General features: G+C 38.1%; 3 protein-coding genes across 4 annotated transcripts in view; 1 reads left to right on the top strand and 2 right to left on the bottom strand.

Moving 5' to 3' along the window:
- Window positions 1-91: 91 nt before the first annotated feature.
- On the bottom strand, window positions 92-2,397 carry idi1 (isopentenyl-diphosphate delta isomerase 1). The gene is made up of 7 exons (XM_088402402.1): window positions 2,266-2,397; window positions 1,852-2,019; window positions 1,248-1,420; window positions 1,076-1,168; window positions 876-1,006; window positions 709-813; window positions 92-602 (listed from the first exon to the last, which is right to left on the bottom strand). The coding sequence occupies exons 2-7, from the start codon at window positions 2,004-2,006 to the stop codon at window positions 390-392; spliced, it is 870 nt and encodes a 289-aa protein (XP_088258528.1). The 5' UTR covers window positions 2,007-2,019; window positions 2,266-2,397; the 3' UTR covers window positions 92-389.
- wdr37 (WD repeat domain 37) lies at window positions 2,162-21,727 on the top strand. Of its 2 annotated transcripts, none has more exons than XM_088402401.1 (14): window positions 2,162-2,214; window positions 4,753-5,028; window positions 7,003-7,099; window positions 7,291-7,386; window positions 8,630-8,694; window positions 10,816-10,954; window positions 11,100-11,171; window positions 12,312-12,356; window positions 12,478-12,554; window positions 12,642-12,876; window positions 13,900-14,041; window positions 16,724-16,858; window positions 17,825-17,939; window positions 18,014-21,727. In XM_088402401.1, the coding sequence occupies exons 2-14, from the start codon at window positions 4,876-4,878 to the stop codon at window positions 18,143-18,145; spliced, it is 1,503 nt and encodes a 500-aa protein (XP_088258527.1). In that variant the 5' UTR covers window positions 2,162-2,214; window positions 4,753-4,875; the 3' UTR covers window positions 18,146-21,727. The 2 variants fall into 2 exon arrangements, with proteins under 2 accessions (XP_088258527.1, XP_088258526.1); XM_088402400.1 differs by lacking the exon at window positions 2,162-2,214 and adding an exon at window positions 2,466-2,710.
- A 246-nt stretch (window positions 21,728-21,973) lies between these two features.
- adarb2 (adenosine deaminase RNA specific B2 (inactive)) overlaps window positions 21,974-26,532 on the bottom strand; it is a 147,301-nt gene continuing 142,742 nt past the window's right edge. The window contains exon 10 of the mRNA XM_088402397.1: window positions 21,974-25,460. Within this exon, the coding sequence (XP_088258523.1) occupies window positions 25,284-25,460 (177 nt within the window). The 3' untranslated portion in view covers window positions 21,974-25,283. The remainder of the gene's footprint in view (window positions 25,461-26,532) is intronic.

The raw sequence follows: 26,532 nt of genomic DNA, 5'->3' as shown, positions 1-26,532 counted from the left end.
AAAGCATATTTTTGGACAACTTGAGTATTTGACGAGAAACCACGCAAGGACAGGATAAAAGAGAAGAAGTCACACAAGAAGAAAATAAATCTCAGGAAGCAACACCATTTTAATGGCAAAAGTCTACAAAGAAATCCAGTGTCAGGTTCAGTACTTTTTGAACTATACGTGTGACCAAGCGATTATTTTTTTACTATAGAAAAATAAGCCATTTTTGTTCACCATTACTTTGCGCTGTTTAGCGTATTAGTGTTTATTACTTTGCTTTTTTATAGTTTACTGACCAATAAACAATAAACAAACCATAGAATTTCTGGCTTGTACGGTCAAAACCATAAAAACCAAAAGCTTGACGTTGCAAGAAGCTACAACTCGATGTAAATAATAAATTACATGCGGTGGATGTTGGTGTGATCCATGAATTGTTTTAAATTCTGCAAATTGTCCCACCACTTGAAGAGGAAGGTTTCTGCGATGAGTTGAAACCAGGGCGTGATGTTCAACTCTTTGCGCTTAGCCTTCTCCAGCATTTGCCGCAACTCTTCTTTGCTCACGTAACAGTAGCTTTTAATTTCGTTAGGGTCTGGTCTCAACTCCACATCCTTTACAGACATTGAAAAATATATCGTCGTTACAAAATATTTTGTCAATTTTAGATAACCACAATGTACTTAGTTTCTGGCAGTCAACATGACTTTTGCGTGGTACCTTCTGCATAAAGAGGATGTAATCGATCTCATGTTCTCCCCAAACACCATCTGACTGAGCTTTATAATGGATTCTTGTTAGATAGGCCATTTCATCTGGGGTCACCTGCAAAAGAGTGACGGAAAATCAAATGCATATTTCTTTTACCACCCCTCTCTGCGTCTCACTTGTTCTATGGGGATGCCAAGTTCCGCTTTGAGTCTCCTTTGTGCTGCTCTCCTCACTCCAATGGCATCTTTCTCCTCCATCTCACTGTCTGTGTGTAATGGGTGACTGCAGCATGTGTTTGTGAAACAACCTGAAACATAGGAACAGTATTACACACTGCAAATTACAGAAACAAATCTTTTGTAGCTGTGCTACTCACCAGGAAAAGTAATTTTGGCATCAGACCGCTGTTGTAAGAGCAGCTTCTCTTCACTGTTGAAAATGAAGACGCTAAAGGCTCTGTGTAACAAACCTAATTGTAAAACAATATTTGTCAGATACAAAATAACATCGAAAGAGGCAAAACGGGTGTAACTGCAGGGGAACTTCACCTTTATCAATGTTGGCGTTTAGGTGGCAGTTTTTCTTTGTGTCAGCGCCTATCCGTTGATCATTCTCATCGATGAGGATGCACATTTCGGCCAGCAACTGCACTTGCTTCTCGTCCAGGTGGTCTGTGGTTATCTCTGGCATTTTGGTCGAACACTCTTGGCGTCCAAGGTCACTGCAGCAAGCACCAACATTTATTCGGGGTACTCAAGCAAGCATGTTTTGCCTCTTATTTTGGAGAATTACCTGCAGCTTACTTACATTTCCTTAAAGTTATGTTTTAGTAAGTTTAAGGCAAATAAAATGAAGTTCACGCTACATTAAATAATGTAAAGTATTAAACTTCCCTTTTGTCAAATAGCCCTTCAAAAACATTAGCGAGTACGCTTTTTTATCATTAATGTCTAATATAACACTATAAAGCGATAAGTGCAGTTGTGTACGCCAATAAAAGGAATGTAGCAAACAATGTTTACGTTCTATGCGTATTTCCTTATGCGGTCACACAATCTGACATGAGGACTTTTCCTAGTTTCGATTAAAGTTTAAGATTTGTTGTTGCTAACTTAAAGCGAAATATGGTGGCCCGAGAGCACAAAAGCTTACCTGGATAAAGCTCGGAAACACGCAGTGACCGGTGGGCGAAACGTTCGAGTCCAAGGTTGACGAGAGCCTGCGTAGCCAGTAGGTACGTTTGTTTTTAACACAGCTGCTCCCTGGGATGCCACCGCCCTTAGCGCCGCCCACCAGACCCGCACCATCGTGCGACCAAAGCTGCAAACCAATCACGTGCACTTGAATGTTGAGCGCAGCTAAAACATGGATTGATATTGCGTGCTAGGATTACAACATTCGAGTTAGTCCGTTCCTTAAATCCTTGTCTGGTTTTAAAGTCAACACCTCTTCTATCACACGCCATCAGACCACAGCACAAGCGTGACCCGGCTCCACCCAGGTCTGATAACGCAAGTATGTGTTTATTTGCTAAATAGAACGTTAACGAACACAAACAATACTTACTTTGTCTTATTTCTTGTGTTGGAGTTGCATTCCGCTATTCTCTAATCAATTCGCCTTCGCTTACGGCGAGGTTTACGGCGCAATACTGAATCGCTGGACTACTAGCGCATGCGTCAATGTCACTGCTTTTCTATTGGCTGATGTAATAATAGCGGACAGCTCATTGGTGGGTATAGAACAAAACAGAACGGTGCAACACGGAAGTAAATGCTCCCCAGCAATACGTGATGTGTCAAAAAGATTGCAACAATTCTCGGAGCGTTGTGATTTATCCACTGCCACATTATTATTCGGCAATGTTTTTATATTTGAAGATTGTACAGAATATTACACAAGATTAGTGTGAACTGAGTGACGTTACACTTCACTGTGATCTTGTGGTATTTCGGCAATGACATCTGAAAGGAAGTGCTAGGTGAGCTCATCTCGGTCATTTGGGACAGCGGTGAGTATTCTTAGTTTGCCGTCTATAGTTTTAAAAGGTCAATTTGAATGTTTGTTAAGTGGTTCGGGAATATTTTTACTTGCTAGAAAAAAAGTAACCTTTGATATCGCCATACAACCACGTAAGGTACAAGCAACAATTCCAATTTCAGACCAGCTATACAAAAATTGGTCTCTCATTCTTCAAAATGATTCTTTTTAGGAATACATTTATTTGTGTTTTATGTTTTTCATTTTACGTTTTCTACTCATCACTACTTAAAGTACTGTACATGTGCTTTCCAATGGTATGCGAGTTCTTTTAGGTAATCAGCAAAAGAGCCACTACCTAAGTAATTTGTAGTATTTAACTTTTATTCCGTGCTCTGCCTTTAGTCTTATATTTCAATCATTTAAATTTGTCTCATTAAAAATAATCCTTAAGAGCAAAAAGACCCGCTTAAGCTACTGTATTTCCACAATCCCTCATTTTGCCCTAATAAAGGTTTAAAATGGCCAGTTTACAACATGACTTTGTGAAGTGAAACGTGATTTCTCGAATTTCCTCTGTATGTAACACACCTTTTAGTAACCTGTTTGTCCTTAAGACATTCTTGTTTTTTGGCTTTTAATCTTTGTATTTCTCTATTGTTAGAGGTGTTGAAGCTCACACCCTGTGCTTAATAGAAAAATGCTAAAGTATTATGGCAGATGTCCATAAGTAAAGAAAAGAAAGTACAGAGTGAAGTAAAACACCTAAATTGAAAAAAATGTCAGACTGCCATTTAATGATCATTTTGATAACTGTTCATTGAAACTTTGCACAAAATAGTTTGTGTTATAGTAATCTAGTGCTCATACTAACTCTCAGTGCCAAGCGTTATTGAAAAAGGCAACTTCTAGTGGCAGAATATTTAGCTTTTTTTCTCATCTTTCAAGCCCGACAGAATATTGTGTGCTATGATTATGTAAACTTGGGTGGTATCATATGAACGATTGATTTCCATTCCTTACTTAGTCAAGTCAGATTTCTGTGTATAGCCCTGAATCACCACAGTCTCAAAGGGCTTCTCAGGTGAAAAAGAAATCAGACTGACCAAAACAAATACACAACGGCATCCCCTGAACAAAGCGCCTAGAAGAGGAATGAAAAACTCAATAACCCCATTCGGGAAAAGGAAAAACCCTCAGGGACTGCAGGTGGGAGCAGCCCCATTACTGGTTCTATTTAGAATTACAAGTATGTAATGTATGCGTAGTATGTATTGCAATGCTGCCGTCCAATGGTCATATTTATCACTACAGTGCTCAATTGGCTTAATAATACATAAGCACTCATCAAGGGTGTCAGCGAGCCTCCTTAAAAAAAGTATTTGATGAGAATTGTATTATTTTGTACGATTTTAAAAGATGAGAATTCTCATCAATGGCGCTGAAAGAGCGAATAAGAAAGAAAAATCCGTTAAATGTTACTTTTTTTTTTTTTTTTTTTTAAACTGAGCACTAGGTAGCATTGAGGTAGCTTGACTTTTGTGCTATCATAATGTGCTCCCGTTGCTTTCCTAACATTGTAAAAAGACGGAACAAAAACATACTAAATCAGTCATAGATAACTACAAAAAAACGTTTTTTAATGTAATAATTACATTGAACTTGAGTATCACCATGGAAAACTGTTGCTGTCGTTTGTGCTCTCTGGTTCATGTTCCACTATATTGCTCGTCCCTATTTAGGGGGCTTTATGAGAACAAAAGCATTCATTCAATTATCTCAACTATGGTTGTCTATGAAATCCCCAGAGGATCAAACATAATGGCACATGTTCCACCCCCCTATGCGTTTCTGAAATTAGCCCATTTTACAAAATATGCACGTTACCCAAACTTCATTCACCTTCTATACAATCGGACCAATGATGAGAATGTATTTATAGTTTAGCTCTGCCTATGCATAATGCCTTCGAAATGCCATAGAAATAAATCTAAAATATACTAATGTAGTCTGATGAATCGGCTATTTGGGTCATATCCTTGCACTTACCGTAAGCTTCCTTTTGCCTCACAGGCAGATGGTGCTAACTAACCAGTGCTGCCCACCCATCAGCCATCTAGCCCTGTCGGGTTTCGTGTGCCCGCTCTTCAGGTAGGAGGTAAGCAGGGGGCAGGGCCGTCCAGCAAAGTAGGCGGGATGCCTGTTGAGGGTGGGAGCAGCGGCAGCTCTGCCTCAACCGCTCGTCACCCCAAACAAAAGCGCAAGGCTCACAGCCTGTCTATTCGGCGCACGAACAGTACGGAGGAGAGGCCACCTGGCATCTTGAGAGGAGACATGCTGGAGGGACAGGTAGGAACAGAGTACTTTTTATAACTTTACATTTGACATCATCATTGTCTTCTACAGTTTTAAGTCAAATGCACATCCTTTTGACCTCATGTTTCATGCCCTTTTTTAGACGACCGTTCAAGTTAGCGATGGTTATATTAGATGCCGCTACCCGTCCTTTATTACCTCCAGAAAGGGAAGGTCATAAATATTAGGTGGGCAGATATTTACTTAAAACGACTTCTCTATTTGGTCACATAGATCCTGGTTGTTAATTTTAAGATTTTTTTTTTTCATGGTCAATGCCATAATTGCGATAAAAATAAATTTGTTTTTATTCAGTCTCCAATACTTTACAAAAGAGCAATAATATATTAACATTTGACTACTGAGCTATAACACTTCCATATATTCATGAATTCTCAACATTATATCTAAAATATATTTTATCTTCAACATTTACATACTAAATCATGTAATTCCTATCAGTGGATGTTATCGTGGTTTCATGTTCTTTAATCTTAACTTTCTTTTCATTGACTTATCAGCCTCTCAAACTAGAGCCTGTAACTTGCACTGACCCGTTGTCTCATCAAGTTTTAATATAGGCCGCTTGTCTATGTCTGAATAGTCCCCTCTCAACCTGTTGACACGCTTAATGTCCAGAATCTACTCCGTTTCTTTTCTCATCTATCAACCTAGCTTTAAAACTGACTAATAACATGCAGAATGCCCTTTCCCATGCTGACGTTATTAGTCTGAAATATGTTGCAGGTTTTTAGGGGCACAACTAAGCAGCTTTGTATACATAATGACTGCCTGTTGTTGTTGTTTTTTTTTTTTCAAACATGTGACGCTGCGTCACTGTTTCTTTGACAGAATGTTGGTTTTGAACTTGTGCCAGAAGAATGAGTGACGGTTAAGTATTTGGTTCCGCGGTCCTCTTCTGAGTTGGCTTTGGATCGGAAATAAGACTCTTTATTTGAGCTGTCAAACGCAGACGTCTGCTGTCACGCCAGCTTGTACTTATCGCTTCGCGTTGGTCTGGTTTAGACTGGTGCTCACCTAGTAACTGGGTATGCACTTGTTTATGGGTTTTAAGGCTGGTGAGCAACTAATAAAAATGCTTTCTAAAAAATAATTGACATTCTGAACTAGCTGTGGTAGTTGTAATTATGCATTTATGCAGGATCAATGTTAAAGGTGATGATTATATTTGTACACTTTCCAGTTAAATATATACTTATAAATGACATTTGGCCCTTTGGCGATTTATTTTTTTATTAAATATGATTTTTTTTGGTACTGCTATTGCTACACAAGAAGTGAAACATCTGGTTTACTGAATCCGCATCTCCCGCCGTGTGTCTGCCACGCCCCCTTTATGATACATCCATCCAGCCACCATCGGGTCGCGGAGTGAATGACGGATCCAAAAACAGGCGTTTTATTGACATTAAAATGCAAAACCGTGTTAATAGATCACACTCACTGACAAGTCATCCTGGTATCAAATCGTTCCCTATGGGAACTCAGTTTTCATAACTCGAGATCCTCCTGCGGATGATGTTGAATGTGCTCCAAAACACACATTTTCGTCACTTTTACATTTTCCACAGTACAACGTTCTAACAAATCAATTAAATGTTACTCTTTACTTGGCCGACTCGGTGCAAAATCTCTCCTCCTCAACTCCGGAACCAAAACAAAACTGAAAGCCGCGGATAAGGTCGGTGGTGTAGGTGTACGAATTGCTTCTGTCGTCATAAGTTTTTCTCAAGTCATATTTACCTGCTTGGGCGGAGCCGGTGTGAGAGCGCAAAATAAGCAAGAAATGCCAAAAATGCACCAATGAAGGAAATGAACACTTAAGGGGTGTTTAGGGTTAAAAAAACATCATTCTAGCATGGTTAAAAGCTTCACAAATTTGACATTTCATGATCGGGCAACGATTTCATCTCTTTAAAATGACTATATTTTGATGTATTTTTCTAGGACTCCAAGCTGCCCCATTCTCTACGTAACAATCTTCTCGACCTATTTGGCCAGATCGAACGAGAATTTGAAAATCTCTACATTGAAAACCTTGAATGTGAGTACATGAATTTGTCCTGACTTTGAGAAAATGTAACTAAGCTAACATCAGCACTTCAAAATTTAATAACAATAAGTGACCATTTTGACAACCTCCATATTTGGAGTGTGTGTTGTACGTTTATTGTACGTTGTAGGAATTGATTGACTGATGTTTACCAAATTCTGGTCTCTGTGTTAACATTCCAGTACGACGGGAAATTGAGTCCCTGAACGAACGTCTGACTGGCGACGGACAGAATCTTGAGGGAGGAGATCCCTCCAAGGGACCTCTGAAAACAAAAGGTCTAGTATTTCCTGTGGGATATGTTGGAGTAATGTTATTGTTTTGCCTGTATGGTTTCCCCAATGCACATTATGCGGCTTCACTAGAAGATTTTGAAAAGGGTTTAGATTCATGAACACTTTTGCTATTAAATAGATCATAATGAGTGATCTAAATATAACTAAATAAAAAGCCTTTCTTGGAAATGTGTTATAATAGAACATGTATTTATTCAAAGTATTATTGGTAATGGTTACATGCTATTATTTAAAATGATTTTTAATTTGTGAAGCAATTTTCAGCCATGGCAATTATTGGTGCCGATATTAAACATTTTGTTGAAAAATCTGATGTTCTAATTTCTGAAGTCCCCCATGTTCCTTACATTTGTGTAGAATCAAATAAAATATTAGCAAACATTTGTTTTTCCTTAAATAAAACAAAAAAAAATCAATATTGGTTGCAATTAGCAGTTATTGGCAACCTTGACTACAAATAATTGGTATTGTATCGGCCCTGAAAAAAACCCATGTCCTTCTATCTAATATATTATTTTGTCTAATTTGATAACAAAATTGTTTTCATGTGCAACTAATAACTTTAACGGCACATTTTGCTACTTACTGTTAATGAAAAATGACATCACATGCTCTCAGGTCTCAGGTGATGACCAATCAAATCACAATGTGATGTCATTTTCAGGTGACAGTAAGTGGCAAAAGGGATTAACTCATTAAGTGCCGGGAAATAATTGTAAATCCGTAAATAGAATTGAGTGTCCTAATATATACGCCTTTGGAATTGAATGAATTAATTGTACAGGAAAAATCATCCAATTAATTCTAGACAATATATTAACTTTTACTGTTAAAAATAACATAATAAAGTATCTTTTTAAAGTAAACAGAATGGTCTGAAGGATATATTCTTTTTTTCTGTTGCACTTTGAGCATGTTTCACTATTCATAATCTTCAGAGTTTGTTATGAGAATTACTTCTTTTGTCTTTGCATTCATATGATATTTCACCTCTCTCATAACAACAAAATATATATTTGAATTTTAGACATTGTGAGAATTGGTAAGAGGTGCACCGTAAACATGCTGTAAAACAGGTTGTCCGTGTGCATGAGATACACGTATTTAGTGTAGTATTGACATGTAGCCGGGTCATCTCAAAGCACCATTGAAATCAACCTCTAAGTTTGTCAACTGCCGCCGATTTGTTTCCATTTGTAATGTTGACTATGTCTTTGTCCCGCAGCCAGCCACAGCACCAGCCAACTGTCACAGAAGCTGAAAACCACCTACAAAGCCTCAACTAGTAAGGTATTGGACTGATGTTTGCCTTTTTATACAGTAAATGTGTTACCTGTGTAAATATTTGGAAACGCTTACGTGATGTCACGATGAAGTGGCGCTTTGTTTCCGAGTGAGGACAAGGAGGCACATCTCGTCCTACCCTCTAAGGTCATGTGATATGTCATGTGTTTAAGTGTAATTCATTTACAGAGTTGCCTACTTTTCTTTTAAGCGGTTACCACCGCTCTCGAGATCTTTTCTTAGTCATTTCTTTGCTACATATATTAATCGTACACTTTCAATGGCAAAATAGGTGGGCCGTGCAATTTCAGTTTGGCCACTTGAGAGTTACGAGGAGGAGAGTCATGGGTAATGTCCCGTGTATGCTGTTAATCACATGCTCTGATTCTCTTTTTAAACCGCAGTCTGACCTTGACTGCATCTCGTCTCCCAACTTATTTTTAGCAAAAGGTGCATTGACAGACATAAAACACTATATTTCATCATGTAACTGTATTGCATCATGTAAAGGGAAATTATGATAGATAGCTACATTTAATGTGTGGTACATACAAAATAATTTGAACTATTAAATAACCTAATCAGCACATAGCATTTTTAGATGTTGGGGGGGGGGTCCTCTATTCGTACCTGATTTATGAAACTTCTGAGGTACATTTGTAGTGCTATGTATTGGCATTTCTCAAGCAGGAAATAGATCATGTAACATGTTTTATTTCTGGCTTGTCAGATGGGAAATTGTGTCCCTGATGACAATACACATCCATTTAAAATTTTGCAAAATAAAAGCGTACATTTGTTTTTGCAAAGCAGTCACTATAACACAATTAAGCAAAATTTTACTTCATGTTCTTATTCATTTGCACTTAATTTGAAAAGATGTACTGTTCCTGTCACAGCATTAAAAATGTCAAACAGAATTGTCTGGTACCTGGAAAAATCATCTCACTAATGACAATATACATCCGTATAAAACTCAGCAAAATAAAAGCGTAGCATTGGTGTTTTTTGTATTTTTTATTTTTTTTACAAGGTGTCACTATCACACAATTTAATTAATGTTCCAATTAATATACATCATGTTAAAATTTTACATATTCTCTGAAGTGCTTTCACGTACCTTCTGGAGTGCTTGTACCTTGATTTGAGAGCCACTATATTTTGTTATAAAAACACCAAAGGCATTTTTTATTGCCTTCACTTGGATTTATAGAGCCAGGAAAGTGTTTATTTTTTTCCTACTGTTGGCCACTGGCAAAATCATATTGTAGGCCATGATGCCCTCAAGATGGAGGCTGAGCTGCACTGTGTTTGTTCACTTAGTAGTGTGTTCTTAGAGCATTTTGATTCTGATGTTATTTCCTGTCCCTTGCATAGTTTCAGCCAGTGGCTTTTGTATACTTAGATTTTCTTCACACAGTTTGTAAAAAAAAAAAACACTAGGGGTCATTCAGTCTGTAACTACTGTATAAATAGTTCTATACAAAAATGTTTTGGTGGCAAGTTAATGCCTAGAAGCTGTGGCTTCAGCATCTAAGCAAGTTGACCTTGAATGAAATGGGCTGTTGATAGTGTTCCAATAGCTGCAGAGAAATAAGCTTCAGTTGTGATTCTAACCACACCTGACAGAATGAGAGCATACATCAACACAGTCTGACACAAGAGAACCAGATGCTTTGCTGCATCGTCTAATCACTCCCAAAGATGGACGGACGCTCTTTGCTGTGGTCAGTTGGCTACTCGCTGCAACGTGCGTAGCACAAGCTGAGAATTTTTTGCAGCGTCGAGTTAAACTACTGGTGAACCCCGAGTCAAGTCATGTGACACCACGAGGCACATGCTTGAGTTCGTTAATGCTAATAATTTTCCTTATTATCCCTTCATTGAAAATTACTTGGCCTATTACTTTCAAATAGTTGATTATTCTATCGATTATTTTGTTGATAAATTGGAAACATTTGTATTTTACCTTTGTTTATTATAGTCATTTTTCCCTCACCATTTTTTTTTATCAGTTGTTGTTTCATTAACATATGTTTATTTTTTGCACATAAGAAATATCAGATTTTTGTTTTTTTGCCAGTTCTAATCCTGTCACTTCTCTGTATTAATGCAATTGACATTCAGATAGTATCCAGCTTCAAAGCCACTACAGGATCCAGAGCTTTGTGCCATTTGCAGAAGGAATACGTTGGCCATAGAGATGGAATTTGGGACCTTAGTGTCACCAGAACTCAACCAGTGGTCCTTGGAACTGCCTCAGCTGGTATATCATGTTGAAATCTGCATGTCGTCAATTTCAGTCCAAAAAAATATGATCTGCATGTTTGATTTTCATGATTCATTTATCAGATTTGTTTGCTTAAAAAAAAAAAAAATCATCTTGACTGCATGACCTGCTTTCTTCACAGACCACTCAGCTTTGCTTTGGAGTATAGAGACTGGAAAATGTCTGCTAAAGTATAGTGGCCATGCAGGATCAGGTAACCAAAACCTCAACCTATCCTTTTCCCTCACTGTTAGTACTGGTTAGAGACTAAGTACGCCACGATTATCAAAAATCTGTGAGGAAATAATGCACTAATGTATGGCTGGACATTGAAGTTGACCAAGTCAGATCAATCAACTTTAAAAAGGGCCACTAAAAATTTCTGCCTCGAAGCTCCACCAAAACCATCTTTGAGTCACTGTTTTCTACACAGACCTTTCATGCAGTTGTCAAGACAAGGGAGAGAGACTACCCCCAAAAAACAGGGGCTATCACAAGTTTGGGATCATTTCCAATGAAAAAGACTGACAAAAAATAATTTTAATTGTTACTAAGTGAAAAAGATATATATCACAGCAGTACCTTGGGAGAAAAAACATGCATATATATAAACAAGACCACCTTTACATAGCGCTACAAATGGCCGATTATTTTTGTGTGATTAAATATTTACTAATTTAGTAGTTAGTTGGCTTTCATTAAAGGCGATGTTAAAACATGGATCTTCTCATTAATAAGAAAAGAACTTCCCAAAACACACTACGGCGGTGTTATCCAAGACTATAACCTGTTACTACAAACAATCTAAAGTGGCTCGGTTTTAGTTTTTAAAACTATAATCAGTAGGGGGCATTCATGCACAAAAACTGCCGACGAACAGGAAGTTACTGACCTCAGAGTAGCTAACAGGCGGCGCCACTGTCAAGTCTACTGATGGAATATTATTGAAACATCGCCTGTAAGTGACTTCAAGGACACATGCATGTCTAATGTACATTTATATGTGTGAATATATTTATGAACAAAATGCTCGTGTTTGTTAAATAGTAATCCACCACAATGTTAGGTCTAATTGCGATTGCTGACCAGTTAGCATGCACAAATTTTGTTAACGTCTAAAAATGTATGAATTAATCAATTTTAAATGGATTTGATGGTCACAGTTCCACACTGATGTAACTTTTTGACTCATTTTTTTTTGTATTTTTAAAGCAAGATACTTTTATTGAGTTCTGCTGCTGAGAAACACCATTTAGTTTAAAAGTATTCATTGACACCGATGTTGTTTCTTTTCAAGTATTGAATACGTCTCTTGGTTTTTGATTAGTCTTTTGCATTGATCTCTCCTCCACAGTCAACTCGATCAAGTTCCACCCCACAGAGCAAGTGGCCCTCACAGGTACGAACGTGAATGTTTGTGTCAATATTTTATTTTGCCTCATTGCCTTTTGAGCGTGCCGTTCCCCGTCGAGCCGTTAATCTCGATCTGTGTGTTTGTCGGTGTCCTTGTGTCGCCTCAGCCTCCGGGGACCAGACAGCTCACATCTGGCGCTACATGGTGCAGCTACCTGCCCCACAGCCACCACCAGATGTCAGTGTAAGTCACTTTATTCTTCTCAATTTGAACGGAAATGGCTCACACTCCCGATTGACTTTGTGAAATTATTTTTTTCCCTGATATTAGGCACCATGTGATGACGACCAGGATTCTTCAGACAGAGAAGAAGGCGAGGTAGACGGCGAAGGCCCTAGCGAGGTGCCCACTGTCCGGGTTGCTACGGCAACCTTGAAAAGTCACCAGGGTGTAGTTATCGCAGCTGATTGGCTAGTGGGTGGCCGACAAGTGGTGACAGCTTCTTGGGATCGTGCTGCCAACCTTTATGAGGTGGAGACATCTGAACTGGTGCACACGCTCACTGGTAAGTGAGTACACAACGCAGGACTTGGCACCACATTTAATGTATTTATGACAAGTTTATTCAGCCATTAGCATATCTGTAAATACTCCATCCACTTGTGGACTGACTAATAATATGACTGAATTCACCAAAATAACACTTCATGAGATATTGGCTTGCAATAAATAACTGCATGTTACATGGTATCGGGATTAATTGTTTATTCATCATAAACAATCCACTTTATTGAAGCTCTTCAACAAGCTAAATAAATAGGATGCTAGCACAAACTCTTGTTATATTAACATTTGCAAATAAATAAACATACTGGCGCTCTATGGTTTTGATTTTGACATTTACACACAATAGTAAATGTTCTTAAACTAGAAAAGATCAAGGCCAGTCTGTAATATCTGCATTGCAAGAGAAGCAATATTATGCATTCCACAAGATGGCGCCAAAGCAATGCTACTGTTGCTAGCCTGCTTGAGAACACAAACATTGAATGGCATTAAAGGTGAAAAAGTAGAAAAAACAGTTTGCAAAACATAATGGTAAATGCCGTCCTGTGAATATTTGAGTGCTCACTATAAGATGATATAGAATATGTTCTCTTATTAGTAATCTTTAATGCTACACATAATTATTTCCCCCTCCCAGTCATTTTGGATGATTAGAATTTTAATCAAAGAACCCAACAAACATTTAGTATTATTATTTATTATTATATTTAACAACAAAATTGAAACACGTCTCACATGTTCTGGTGATGCTTTTAAATCAGAATTAGGTTTGTGTAAAGTAATTAAATAAAAAAATAGCTATTCATACCTTCTGCATGTATGAATGCCACAGCTAAGCAGTTAGTAACTATTGTAAACATGTCATGTTAACCTTTCATGCATTGGACCACTTGTTCAAAACCTTGTTTTCGCAATTGAGGTAATTTAAAAAGATTTCTTATATAACTGATTTTTAACATATTGAATTAATTACATTAGTTACTCTTACCTGACTTAAAGGTTTATTGCTCTGAATGTTCAGGTCATGACCAGGAGTTGACACACTGTTGCACCCATCCAACCCAACGATTGGTCGTCACCTCATCCAGGGACACAACCTTCCGATTGTGGGACTTCAGAGATCCATCCATCCACTCCGTCAATGTCTTCCAAGGACATACAGAGTCAGTCTCTTTCTTACATACTGTCGTTTTGCTTGAAGTCTACTCGTTCCTGCAGTATTTATACAGACCACAAGGTGGTGCTTTATTTTTTCTCTGGAGTTTGCTTCTCAAAAGACAGCCTCACACAAATTCGCAAAGCTAAATCCTCTACTTGCATCTCATTCATTGCTAAGTGCCTCTCCCCCCACCTCAGCTTCTCTCTGTGTCTTGTGTACAGTATTTATCGGTCTGCCTCTCCATTAATCCTCCACTCTTTGTACTTTTTCCAATGTGAGTGTTCAATTGCTGTCACTCATTTTCGTTCTCTACAACAGCTTGTGTGGTCTTTCGAAGATGTGTGTGTGTGTCTGCAGCTGTTTTTGAGAACATTTGATCTATGACAGGAGGATACAAGACTAACATATTTTATCACTACAGATTCGCAGCTTTCTAGACCATAAAAACGCCAACATTTGCTCAGTCCCTGTAATTTATTGCATTATCTTGAACATGTGTGCCTTGTGCAACAATTGTTGCTTCTGTTATATGCAAGTAAAATTTCTGCAAAACAAACATGCCTTATTTATGTAACTCCAGTCAGAAGGCACATTTCAAAATAAATCTTAGGTTACCAAAAATAAGTGGACATGAATGCTCCGATGGCCTTATATTTTTGAAATTATTCCTGGCAGCGTCACGGTGTAATAGCTTGATTAGTCTTTCTACTGCAACTGTTGCTCTCGACTATAGCTATAAACAATACATTATTATTCCAAAATCATGTTCATTTGCAAATACAACAAACGACTTCATTAAGGCAGATGTTGACATTTGGAACCTTTTACCAGTGGTTATAAAGTTAACATTAATTAGCTGCTAGCTAGCAGCGCTCAATTGCTTTTTATAGCCTGGCATGATTGTTGTAAATGACTGCACAGTTTGATGCTGTTCCTACTGATCACTTTTTAACAAACGTACTAACTCAATTGTGCTGTTTTAGTGAAAAAAAAAATGTCTCATAAAACAACATTTATCGAGAGGAGTTTGTAGGTAAAGAGTGATGTGCTGCAAAGAAGTTAAAATTTATGTGAAAAGAATGATGATCACAATTTCGTGCTTCCAGACATTTTGTAATTTATAGGTGTTTATTTTTGTGATGTATATTTTAGGTAGGTTTGAATGTGTTTTTGATTGCCACTTTTTGATGATTTTGACAACATGGTCTCAATGCTTTGTGTGTATGTTTGTGTAGGACAGGTCCATTTCCTGTCTTCCTACACACACACACAGACACACATCAGATTACTATCAATACCAAGCTAATTACCTGCACACACCAACTAGTGAGCAGTTTGCTGTCACAAAAAAAGCTGCCATTTCTCCTGCTAATTTCTTCAATGTGGCACGTTTTCCCAGCTTCAGGGAACACCGCTTCACATTCCTTGTCTTCTCCGGCAATTAGCGCTAATGCTTGCTGACAACAGTCTGAGGCAGCTAAAAGTGCAGCATCCCACTACCCTTCCGTAATTGCAACCTAATGACAACTGCGTGTAAGCTAACAAAACAGCTAGTGGCAAAAAAAAAAAATTAAAAAGTCAGTAGACTTGCTCCACAAATTTAATGTTGTGTTATATTTGTCTTTCCAACAGCTTTAGGATACACAAAGCTGATGATTGAAATTCTCTTTAAAGCGTAGGTTTTTTTTTTTCTCTTTTCAATATCGTCCTATCCTCCCCAAAATATTTTTGACCTTAGCTGTCAGCGACAAGCCGAGAGGCCATTAAGTAGTACTGAACACTTCCCCTCCCTCCTCGCAAAGCCTTTCTAAAAACGCTTTAACCTTAATCAACCTTTTAATAAATTACCTTGTCTGACAATGCTTCCCCCACCGAGTAGAGCTCCCACGCCTCCTTCCCTCACCGCCTCACATGTTCCCAGTCGGGTTAGACTGCAAAGTCATAGGGCACCTACAAAAATACAGCCGTTGCTGGGAGCATCTGCCTCACTTATAGGAGTTTAGTGCTTGCTAATTAGCCCTTAATTTCATGTCAGTTTGAATTAAACATGTAGCAAACGCTTGCTGTGTGTGTGTGTGTTTCTCTACGGCTATATTTGTGAGAACCGTTTTGAGTTTTCTACGGACATAGTGAGGACATTTTGGAGAAGTGAGGACATTTAGGCCGGTCCTCACTTGTTCGGACCTTTTTTTGAGGGTCGATTCTTGCTTTTAGAGCAGGAATTGGTAGACGACTGCCCGAGGACCATATGCGGCGCGATAAGCTTTTAAATCCGGCCCACCAAACTTGAAGCAATCATCAATCAGGAGGAGAGAGTGATAATGTTAATTCCCTGAAGGATAGCGGAACTGTGCTTTTAAAATGGTAAATGTTAGCCAAAAATAAGTTTAATTTTCATTATTGGAAGAGTCGTTTCAATAAATAGTTAAATAAATGGAATTTGAATAACGCTCCAATCCATCTGATCCAGGTCCGGCCATTTTATCAAATTTTAGAACCATTTGCGGCCCTCGAGTCAGAGTTTGCCCACCTCTGTTTTACAGTATAGATTTGAATTGGGTTATGGTTAAGGTTAGGCCATCATTTCTGATGGAGGCTAGGAAATGTTGTTCCCACAGGTATAGCCTTAGAAACATGTGTGACAGTCAAGGTAAATTGCTTTGAAAAATTTCTATATTCCCGGCAGCACGGTGACATCAGCGGTGTTCACGGTGGGCGACAACGTGGTGTCGGGGAGCGATGACCGCACAGTTAAGGTGTGGGATCTGAAGAACATGAGGTCACCAATAGCGACAATCCGCACGGATTCAGCTGTCAACAGGTAGGTGATGTTTTTGAAAACATTGGAGTCTTGCTATTTCCAATACGAATTGTAGCTAAGCTATTTTATTGTTCACTTTTATATGCTAACTAGGATTGAAATTTTGCTTTTTGCGGTAGGGCTCGGGCATATGTTTATGTTGTGTATTTGCTACTAAGAATGGGATGAGATCTTGTGCGACAACATCTTGCAAGATTAGGATGCTATGACATTTTTTTGTCCCTGCACATCATGAGATATTTTTTGTCAGTGGAGTACATAGGAGAATGCACTGCCTGTTACTGTTGTGACAGTAAAACAATGCTGCCAATAGTGGTGAGACTTCAAAATAAACAATAACATACCGAATAATGTACGGATAACAATGCTTACATTTTGGCACAGAGGCCAAAAAGTAGTTCTCAAAATATCTGCTGCGACAGCAGATGATTTTGTAGCTCTCAACCTGTTTCTGTGGTAGAGTCACGATACAAACAATACAACTTATTCCTGAAATCACATAAAATAATTATGCTGGCGTTTTATTTATATAATAGTGCCTGTTGCCTCTAGCTAGCAGCGCACGAGTGCTATATTATACGGCTTGCGAGAGCAGCCAAATTTATCTTTCAAAGGCAGTTGACAAAAGTGACAGCTTGACAGTTGCCGTTTGTACTGATCACTTTTGAACAAACCAGGCTTACTCAAATGTGTGTTCTGTGATCCTTTCGTCTCAGTCAGAATGTATAGCGAGAGAGTTGTTGAAAACCTTAGTTAAAATTAACAAAAAAAATCTTGATTATTAAATAAATAAACATTTAAAAATTGGCATGTGGAAGTAGGAGAAAAACAGGATGCTCCAAGAACTTTCAAATCACCTACGGCAATATTTTTGTTTTCCACTTGAAGAAGAGGACTAAATCTTATGAGAAATCCCATCTCATCCCATACGCAATATGATGTATATTTTACGATAAAATATTGCAGGATAAGCGTCTCCGCCAACCAGAGGATCATCGCCCTGCCGCACGACAACCGACAAGTGCGGCTGTTTGACATGAGCGGAGTGAGGCTGGCCCGACTGCCTCGCAGCAACAGGATGGTAAGGAAACCACGGGATGATTTCGATCCGCGATCCTCATGAGAATCCAAACGACAAAATGTGGGTCAACGCAGGGCCACCGGCGCATGGTGTGTTCCACCACGTGGAACGAGGAGAACCAAACATGCAACCTGTTCACCTGCGGCTTCGACCGACAGGCCATCGGCTGGAACATCAACATCCCCGCCCTGCTGCAGGAAAAATGAACTCTGATGAGACGCTAACACGCACAAATCCGTCTCCTGTCTGACAAAAATGTAAGTAGTCTTAATGGTAAAATATTAAGCTTGCATTCAAAAATTTGCATAAGGTCAAATCCACTCAGTCAATCCCAAAGACGTATTTTCTCTTTTTTTTTTTTTAAGACGCTGACATTAGCTAGTACTAAATGAATTGAGTATCAAAGAAAACAATTACTTTAGGTGATTAAGTACTAACATAACCGATTGTTTGGACTCTCGAAAAAATTTTAAAATATGTCTTTGGGATCGGACTTCAATTGTAAAAGTTAACGTCCATCCTGGAATTTCACCCCAAAGCCTAAAATCCACCTCTTTTATTGACTAGTGTATGTTTTCTGTGTATTCACATCACTGCTGTTAAATTGCTGCTGAATGGTTGCATGAAGAGAAATCAGCTGCTTCTATATTTTGGAGACAATTTGTGTAGCATACAGTATATCAAAGAAGTGTGTGTAATCATGTTGTTTCCATATTAAGTGACCTCAATCAGATTGTTAAAACTATATGAATTATATTGTTTAATGTTACACATATTTTTTGTTTGGAGGGTTTTAATGAAGACTTTGTGGTTATTTGTGCTCATTTTTGTGAAGCTAGCTGTGCCTCATGATGAATTCAAATGATTTGTTTCTTTATAAGTTTAAAAGGGAAGTCAACCCAAATCCTTTTTAAAGCAGGTTTTCTATGCAGACTGATTAGTATAAATACAGAATTCCAATTATGACTTTGAGTGCCATTGACGTGAAAATACGCCAACGGGAATCCTGTCTTGGAGTGCCATTGACGTCAATTAACGTCACTTTTTTTAATAATGGCTTGAGTAAAGCTTTAGGCAGCAACAGTTTGACTGGGAAACTTCAAAATTTAAATTGGTTAGAACACTCAAAATTGTGTTGCAGGTTCTCTTTCAAGAAAATGTACGTAAAAGTGTTAATATTACATGAATGCAATATGACAAAAAGCAAAAAAAAAACTCACGGGGTGGCCATTTTGCTTCATGCGGTGACTAAAAATGATATCACAGCAAGGTTCGTTAATGGCCAATCATAGCTCAGCTTGCGAATGTCACATGACCAAAGTCCGAAAATTGCTCTAGTAAAGAGCCCTCAGCAACTGTGATGACAGCAAGTGACAAAATGGCCGCCCCCTGAAATGGATAAAAATGGGTAGATTTTGCAACTTAATTCATACAATTCAGAATATTCATCAGAATGTTGTTTCTCTTAATGAGGGCGCACCAAATAGTTTTAAAGAACGTTTTTTGGTTGACTTCCCCTTTAAGTTAAAGGGAAACTTCTTTAGCCGATTTCAGCAGTAAAAAGTTAGTATTTTGTCGATTTAGTTTGCTAATTAATTTATTTTTCACGTCCAATTAATAGATTTTATATGACATTGTTCCACCTGATGTCGATTGAAGATGACATCAGAGATCATAATGACCAATCACAGCTCGGCTGGTGCTTGTCACATGACCTAATCCAGATGACAACCCTGAGTGGAAAAAATGTTTTTAAAAATAATGGACATAAAGAAGAGTATTTACAAAATCCTTCCTTTTTACTTTGGAAATTGGCTAAAAATGTTTTATATACCTTTAAAAACAAGACCATTCCAAAAAATGATTGTCCTTTGTGCTTTTTTTTTAAACTTAAGTTGCCTTGTTCCATGTTTACAGTGCAGCTTTTCCCTTTCAACATTTTCTTTATCCCGCCTTTCTAAAATGATGAAGTGTCGTTAAGTGTAGCAATAATAGGTCAAGACAGTGCATCTTTACACGCAACTTATGTGAAGAATATTTCATTTATTTACACTTTAGATTATGATTTGCTGTGGTCACATCATTCCTCTGCAATCCCGCGTTGAAATGCGTGGTCATCAGCTTGGTGCCAACTCGAGTATTTCAGCTCTGTTACATACTCAAATGTGCTACTCATGTTTCACTGCACGTCAATGTGAAGTTTACGGTTTATTTTGAAACATTTCATGTGCGACCTCCTGACCTTTTGAAAGTTGAGCAAACATGTCACAAACTGTTCCCGCCTTCCAGAAGTAGTCTCGACTCTTGACCAAAAAAAAAAAAAAAAAAATGCAATTTTATGTAATAAATTACAACTCAGGGCACTAAAAGGCGTCTTAGTTATACTGGTTACGCTAACAGTTTATGGTGCCTGTTTGTACCACATGACTTTTCAGAGTAATGATCCTGACACGATTGCAGTTGCTACTGATCACTTTTAAACTTATCGAGATGAGCAAAATGTGTCGTCTGTGGGTCTCATGTCACTTTTTCTCATTGAAAAAAATATTGATAGAAACCGGTTTAAACTCTTGACACGTTAAAATTTTGATAAATGTTTTTCCAAATTTGGTCGTTCATTATTAAGTTGGAATGTACTAGTTGGCCTTCTGTGTTTATAATTGTTCTTCAACAAACAAAAGTATTTTTATCTCAATACCAAAATACTCAGTAAAAGTACAGGAGAAATACAGGAAGCACTTATTACTTTCAAATAACTTGTGTGGGGATTTGAAGAAACAAATGGTATACTATTGGCAGACAGTTTTTAAATACTGAAAAAAAAAATCTTCATAGCTAATTAGCTGCATGAATTTTGTTCAAGAAGCTCGGCTGCCTGCAACAAAAGTTTTATGTTTTTATTTACTTGCTAATTTTATGGCATTATTTTAAGTATTTTGCCAAAATCTGGTGGACATCTCGTTTACCCCATCTGTGGCTCATGATGTAAAAATAGTTTGACATATGAAGATATCAGAATGCATTGCTGTCACATCAGTAAAAGTTGCTTGTTAAATAATTAATTTTGTTCTATTGTACAGAGCAGATTACAATTCCTGTATCATTCAGGAACTCAATCCCATAGCCACCGCTATCAATTTTTTCTTAATCAGATAAGGGAAAAAAGACAGGTCTGATTTGTATGAATTCCAACTTGCAAGAAATATGTTTTGGCCCCGACACATTAAATTATGGCTTTCCTATTGGAAGGCTAAAAAAAGAGGATAGGCTTCATTTCATTGTTGTCATATTCACCTCCAACTTCAATATGTGGTTCTCTTTGCATAATTTATTTTGGCTGGTATGTGCTCTTCTACAGTATACTTTCTGATTATTAAAAAAAAAAAAAAAAAAAGAGGTTTTGTCAGCTCCATCAAAAGAGCCATTTCAATCATGTCTTTGACGTTCTTTATCGTTCAACCAATGTGTGTGTGGAATATGAAGAGCATTATTCATTTTATTCGTTTTCCTTGGATGTTAACTATCGTCACTGGATGCACAATCACACTACACCACACTACTTAAAGTCAATAAAGCGATAAATAAAATTTCTGTGTGCAATCAAAAGTAACATTTTACACTGTTCAGTCGTTCTGCTTTGTAATTTGCAATGTATTTAAAATGTCAAACTTTACGTTAAATTAATCCTATACATTTTGGTGAGCTAAAAAAAGAAAAATGTGCTGCTGTGTTTGTGTATGTGAAATGTACAGTGCATTGAAATAAAATAATTGTTATGGGAAAATCAATTACAGCCTAATAAACACAACACACACATTTCGTAATATATACCTGGTGGATTTGTTGCTCAACCGGCCAACGTCGCCATCTTGTGGACAGTTTGAGAACTGCTGTAGACGCCAATTCTCAGAACCAATCCCAATTAAAATCTTCAATTCGAGACGTTTTTCCATTCTCTTTTCATTTTTAAAATAATTGAAAACATTAACATAATATCCAATGACCAAAAGAGACATAAATAAATGATATTCGACTAAAGAAAAAAAATGTCACAATGTTGTGATTTTATTCACATCTACAGTACAAACATTCACTTTTTAATTTGTCACTGAAGTGCATTTCGACGACCTTAGCAGCAGTTCTTCATATACTGTAAATATACATCATCATTAGACATTTGAAGATCTTGTGAGCATCATACAGTAGATTTTTATTTTTTTACATATGTACAATTGTCGGTAGAATATTGCCATTCACACGGAAACTCAAAGTGTTTTGGAAAACCAGCGGTTAAATCTGTGATGAATGACAAATACAGCTTCATTCATTTATTCTGAATGAAAAGTGTTATACACAAAAAGCACTCCTTTAAAGGGACCGTAAACATCTCGAGTGAATACGTTTTAAAAGTAGCAGAAAATGGCCACTAGGTGTCACTGTTACCGCTTTCCAAGCTATACCGCTAGCTCTCGTTCCCCTCAATCATAATCCAGGTGAATGTCTCGCGTGGGGAACGGAGTACTGTGCTAAATGAGAGAAAATGGATGTTTTCGAAATCAGGAGCAATGATGGGGCAGCAGATGGAACGTGGTTTGCACATCGGCCTCTTGGATTTAAATCCCCTGGGCATTCCTTTGCGGTTGAATTGTCTCACTATGTGTGTGTTTGCATAGCTACTTCTTCCACATTCCAAACAACAACCAGAATTGATCGAGCACTGTAATTTAAGTCAAGAGTCCAAAACGTACCACCAGTCTTTGATGAGCAATAGAGAATGTTAAACTGAGGCATGTTAAGATTGTTTTACTGCTATTTTTTTGACACATTTGTTAAATGGTTGAACTACCTAAGCATATTGTATCCAGCTTGTGTAACATGTTTTATTTCTCTCGTTTGACGAAAAATTGCAGCACTAATAAAAATGCTTAACCACGTGAAACTCAACAAAACAAAAGCATGACTGTCACTATAACACAATATATCATGTCCCTACATGTTTCAATTTATTTGCTCTTAATTGGAAAAGAAAAAGTACTGTACCTATTCCTACACCCTTATAACTCAGATTTTTTTGATACCTACAGAAACTCCATTAAAATTGGACATACCCCATGGTGCCTTCATGTACTATTTGGTATAGTTACCAAAACCTATTTTCGTATGCTTGAGGGTGCTCAAAATTTCATAGCCCAATGGTCAAACAGAGTTGTTAAACCTCTGAAGGGGGTGTACTATTGTACACCATCTCGAAATGTGTGCGCAAAAATTTGGTGAATTTTTGTTTGTTTACTTCCGCCCCAAAAAGCTAATCATTACAAATGATCAAACAAAATCTTGTTGTACTTTTGTTAAGTGTTAACTCCTTCAGTGCCAAACATTAGCGGAAAAAGAAACCTCTAGAGGGCCAGTATATTTAGCATTTTCACTCATTTTCCAAGGCTGACAGAATATTGTGTGCTATGTATATGAAAGATTGATTACCATTTCTTACTTAGAATTGCATTTGGGTAATATCTGTGTTTTATGTGTGGAAACACTGCCATCCAATGGTCACAGGTAACACCATAAGAGATTAATTTTTTACGAGATTAATCTGTTCCTGGGGTTGGGATCGTAAAATGAATTAGCTGTATGGAGGGCATTCCAAACCTATGTTAATTAGCTAACGCATGTGAAACCCTAGGTAAAAACATAAATATTGTAAATATGTATTAAAAATTGGTATCAAAATAGTATAGTAAGTGCTACTTATATATATATATATATATATATATATATATATATATATATATATATATATATATATACATGCATACAATGAAATAACATCATAAATAAAAATATGTAAGGATTTATTTACCTTTGAGTGACGCTTGTTATGGCCATACTCTCTCATAAGGGTAGCCGAGGCTAGGCTAGTTTAGCTTTCTTCGTATTTCTTGATTATCTCCAGCTTTGTTTCCATATAAATCATCTTCTCTCTTTAATATCACTAGCAATCTTGGGCCTCATGGCTAATCGATTCAAGTTTGATTTAAGCACTAAAATGTGTAATAAATACTATATTGAAAGCACTCTCACACGAGATCAAGTCTTTAGGAAGCCATCTTTGTGACCCCGTGCGCTGACCAATAGCAGACCAGCATTTTAATGACGTGTTGCAGCAGCGGCAGTTTGATGCCAACAGAAAATAAGAGTCGTTACCTAAAAAAAAAAACCTCAGTATTCCACATCCCAACATGAAAAAAATGTAAGCCAGGGACGCCGTAACCCGGGGGTCCACTGTAGTAGGTAAGAATTAGTCAAGGGTGTCAGCAACCCTCCTTAAAAAAACGCATTTGACAATAATTTGATTATTCATTACCGTTATTACTATTTTAAAAGGCGAGAATTCTCGTCCATGGCACTGAAAGAGTTAATACTCTTGCTGTAAAGAATCAGGTCAACAAGGCTCTTAGGGTGAAAAAGTGCCGTACCGGGTAAGGAGATATATTTAGCATGAAGGAGTAGAACAGAAAAGTCGCTCCCTCCATCATCAACAGTAATGGCCGCGCTCATGTACCTCGTCTTCTCCCGACCCAGCGGGGTGTATTAACCTGTCGTCATGTCATGTTAAACTGTGCCGCGCCTTGAAAGGCGAGGCTGCGCTGGAGATTGACAAGGAGCGGGGGGAGGGGTGGCGGAGACAAAGGAAGTGGCGAGGAAAAAAAGGGCCAAGTCAGGGGAGGAAGACAAGCATAGAAAAAGGTGAGGACGGGTCGCTTGAGATGGCATTGAATTGTGATTTTTTTTTTTTTCCCCTTCTCTCTCACTCCTCCCATCGCTTTCTCTTCCTCTATCACCCATCACCATGACAGGGCCAGTAATTGGACGTGGTCTTTTCCTTCCCTCCCTCCCTCTCTCTCTTTCCTTCCCTCCGTCTCTTTCACTCTCTCCCATGGCTTTGCTCCTCAGCGGGAGCCTTGGGCCCCGGAAATAGCTGATGACAAGATAGCGGCTGCCTTTCATTTAGCTCAAGGTTACCCCACCCTTCTTTGACAGACAGCACACCTGAAAGGTGGGGGTGCAGGAGACAGTGTGTATGCGTGTAAAAGAGACATAGGATCAAATAAATAACAAATAAAACAATCCCTTTTATTTCCTGTTCCTTTCAGCGCATCCAGTTGACCTTCCGCTTTTCGTATTGAGCGCTGGAGTGGATGTGTGGCCCATTCACAACAAAATATAATGACGGTTTCCACTAGATGGGTGTTTGCAAAGAGCACGGCTCCTACTTTAACTCTAGAAAAATAAAGGTTAACACTTTTGCACTTATGTACACAAAATCACACCAACACACATTCCTCAGTCCGACAGCAGGAACTGTTCCTGCTCAGGTGGTTTCTTCACCCAGGTGCCAAGGCCGGTTTCTTGCAGAGACCTGAACCACTGCTGCTTGACTGTCTGGTAAGGGCGTGCCGCCATCTTGGCCTGGCAGTAAAGTAATTGGCCTTCCTCCGAGCAGGACGTGGGGACCCCCAGCTGGCAAGACAAGTAAAAAGAGAGCGGATGTGGTGACCACTTTGCTCACAAAAGTGAGAAAATGGTGGTGACAGAGTCTAACCAAAGCAAGGACAGCGGAGCCTTTACTTACCAGAGCAATTCGCTTCACAAGTCATTGAGTAAGGTGAATTTTTGTAAGTAGAAGCACTTTTTACATGTAAATAGCCTAATCCGTTCCAAGCCCCCCGCAAAAAACACTCATAAACCCTTTAAATTAATAATATATATAATAATATAAAATTAATAATATGAATGCAGTTCATTTATTTGCCTTAAGATGGCATTGTCAGAGAACTTTTTTTTTGTATGTTTTATTTCAACTGCATTTACAAGTTCACAGGAGCATTAATATATTTGGGAATAATTTTAAGCATGTAACTTTACTTATGTTTAGTTTAAGGTCGTGCAAAGTTCTCCCTGTGTGTTACGTTGTTCAGCCTTCTTGCTAACAATGTGCTAACGACGCCGACGTCTGATATGACAGCATGCTAGCGATTCAAGAGGGATTATTCAGTAGGTTGTTTACAGCAGCCCAAAGTGGTATGTACATATGTTTTTTTTATTTGAATTCATACATATGTTAGCTGTAGCCAGTCAATTTTATGTTTGTTATTTTCTATGGTGCGACAGTAGATTAACTCATTCGCTGCCATTGGCAGTTATATAATTTTAATTTGGCCGGTAGTGTCATAGAGGTTCAATATGACCGTATTTGCTGATGTACAGTCGTCTCAATTTGCATATCGAAATTTTATAATAAGGTAATGATTGACAGCGACTCAAGATTTTTGCAATATATTTTACCGTATGGTGCAATTAGATCCTCCAATGCAGTGTTTTCCAATCAGGGAGAAACTGATTGGCAAAAGCCAGAATGGGTTGAAAGGCTAAAGGTTGCGATGGTGGAGTAAGGGAAGAAAACGAGCAAAACAAAGTGAATGAGGTGGCACAAATGCATTTGGGAGGGGTTGTGTTGGGGGGGGGGCTTCAACAGCTGTGTAATCTCCCACATTTAAATTTCACAAGCAATTGAACATTCTCTGCGCTTTCT

This window comes from Hippichthys cyanospilos, chromosome 19 (genome assembly GCF_059441005.1).
Source record: "Hippichthys cyanospilos isolate Australia breed blue-spotted pipefish chromosome 19, RoL_Hcya_1.0, whole genome shotgun sequence".
Classification (NCBI taxonomy): domain Eukaryota; kingdom Metazoa; phylum Chordata; class Actinopteri; order Syngnathiformes; family Syngnathidae; genus Hippichthys; species Hippichthys cyanospilos.
The sequence above is the reverse complement of the archived record's forward strand: the minus strand, read 5'-3'. Positions and strand labels throughout refer to the sequence as shown.

Excerpts from the sequence above, each read along its gene's own strand:
- wdr37 (XM_088402401.1), top strand. The coding sequence starts at position 4,876 with ATGCCTGTTGAGGGTGGGAGCAGCGGCAGCTCTGCCTCAACCGCTCGT. Across the intron at positions 7,100-7,290 it reads CTACATTGAAAACCTTGAAT|TACGACGGGAAATTGAGTCC; the intron begins GTGAGTACATGA and ends TTAACATTCCAG. Across the intron at positions 12,555-12,641 it reads AGCCACCACCAGATGTCAGT|GCACCATGTGATGACGACCA; the intron begins GTAAGTCACTTT and ends CCCTGATATTAG.
- idi1 (XM_088402402.1), bottom strand. The coding sequence starts at position 2,006 with ATGGTGCGGGTCTGGTGGGCGGCGCTAAGGGCGGTGGCATCCCAGGGA. Across the intron at positions 1,169-1,247 it reads AAACGCCAACATTGATAAAG|GTTTGTTACACAGAGCCTTT; the intron begins GTGAAGTTCCCC and ends TTTTACAATTAG. Across the intron at positions 603-708 it reads ACATCCTCTTTATGCAGAAG|GATGTGGAGTTGAGACCAGA; the intron begins GTACCACGCAAA and ends ATGTCTGTAAAG.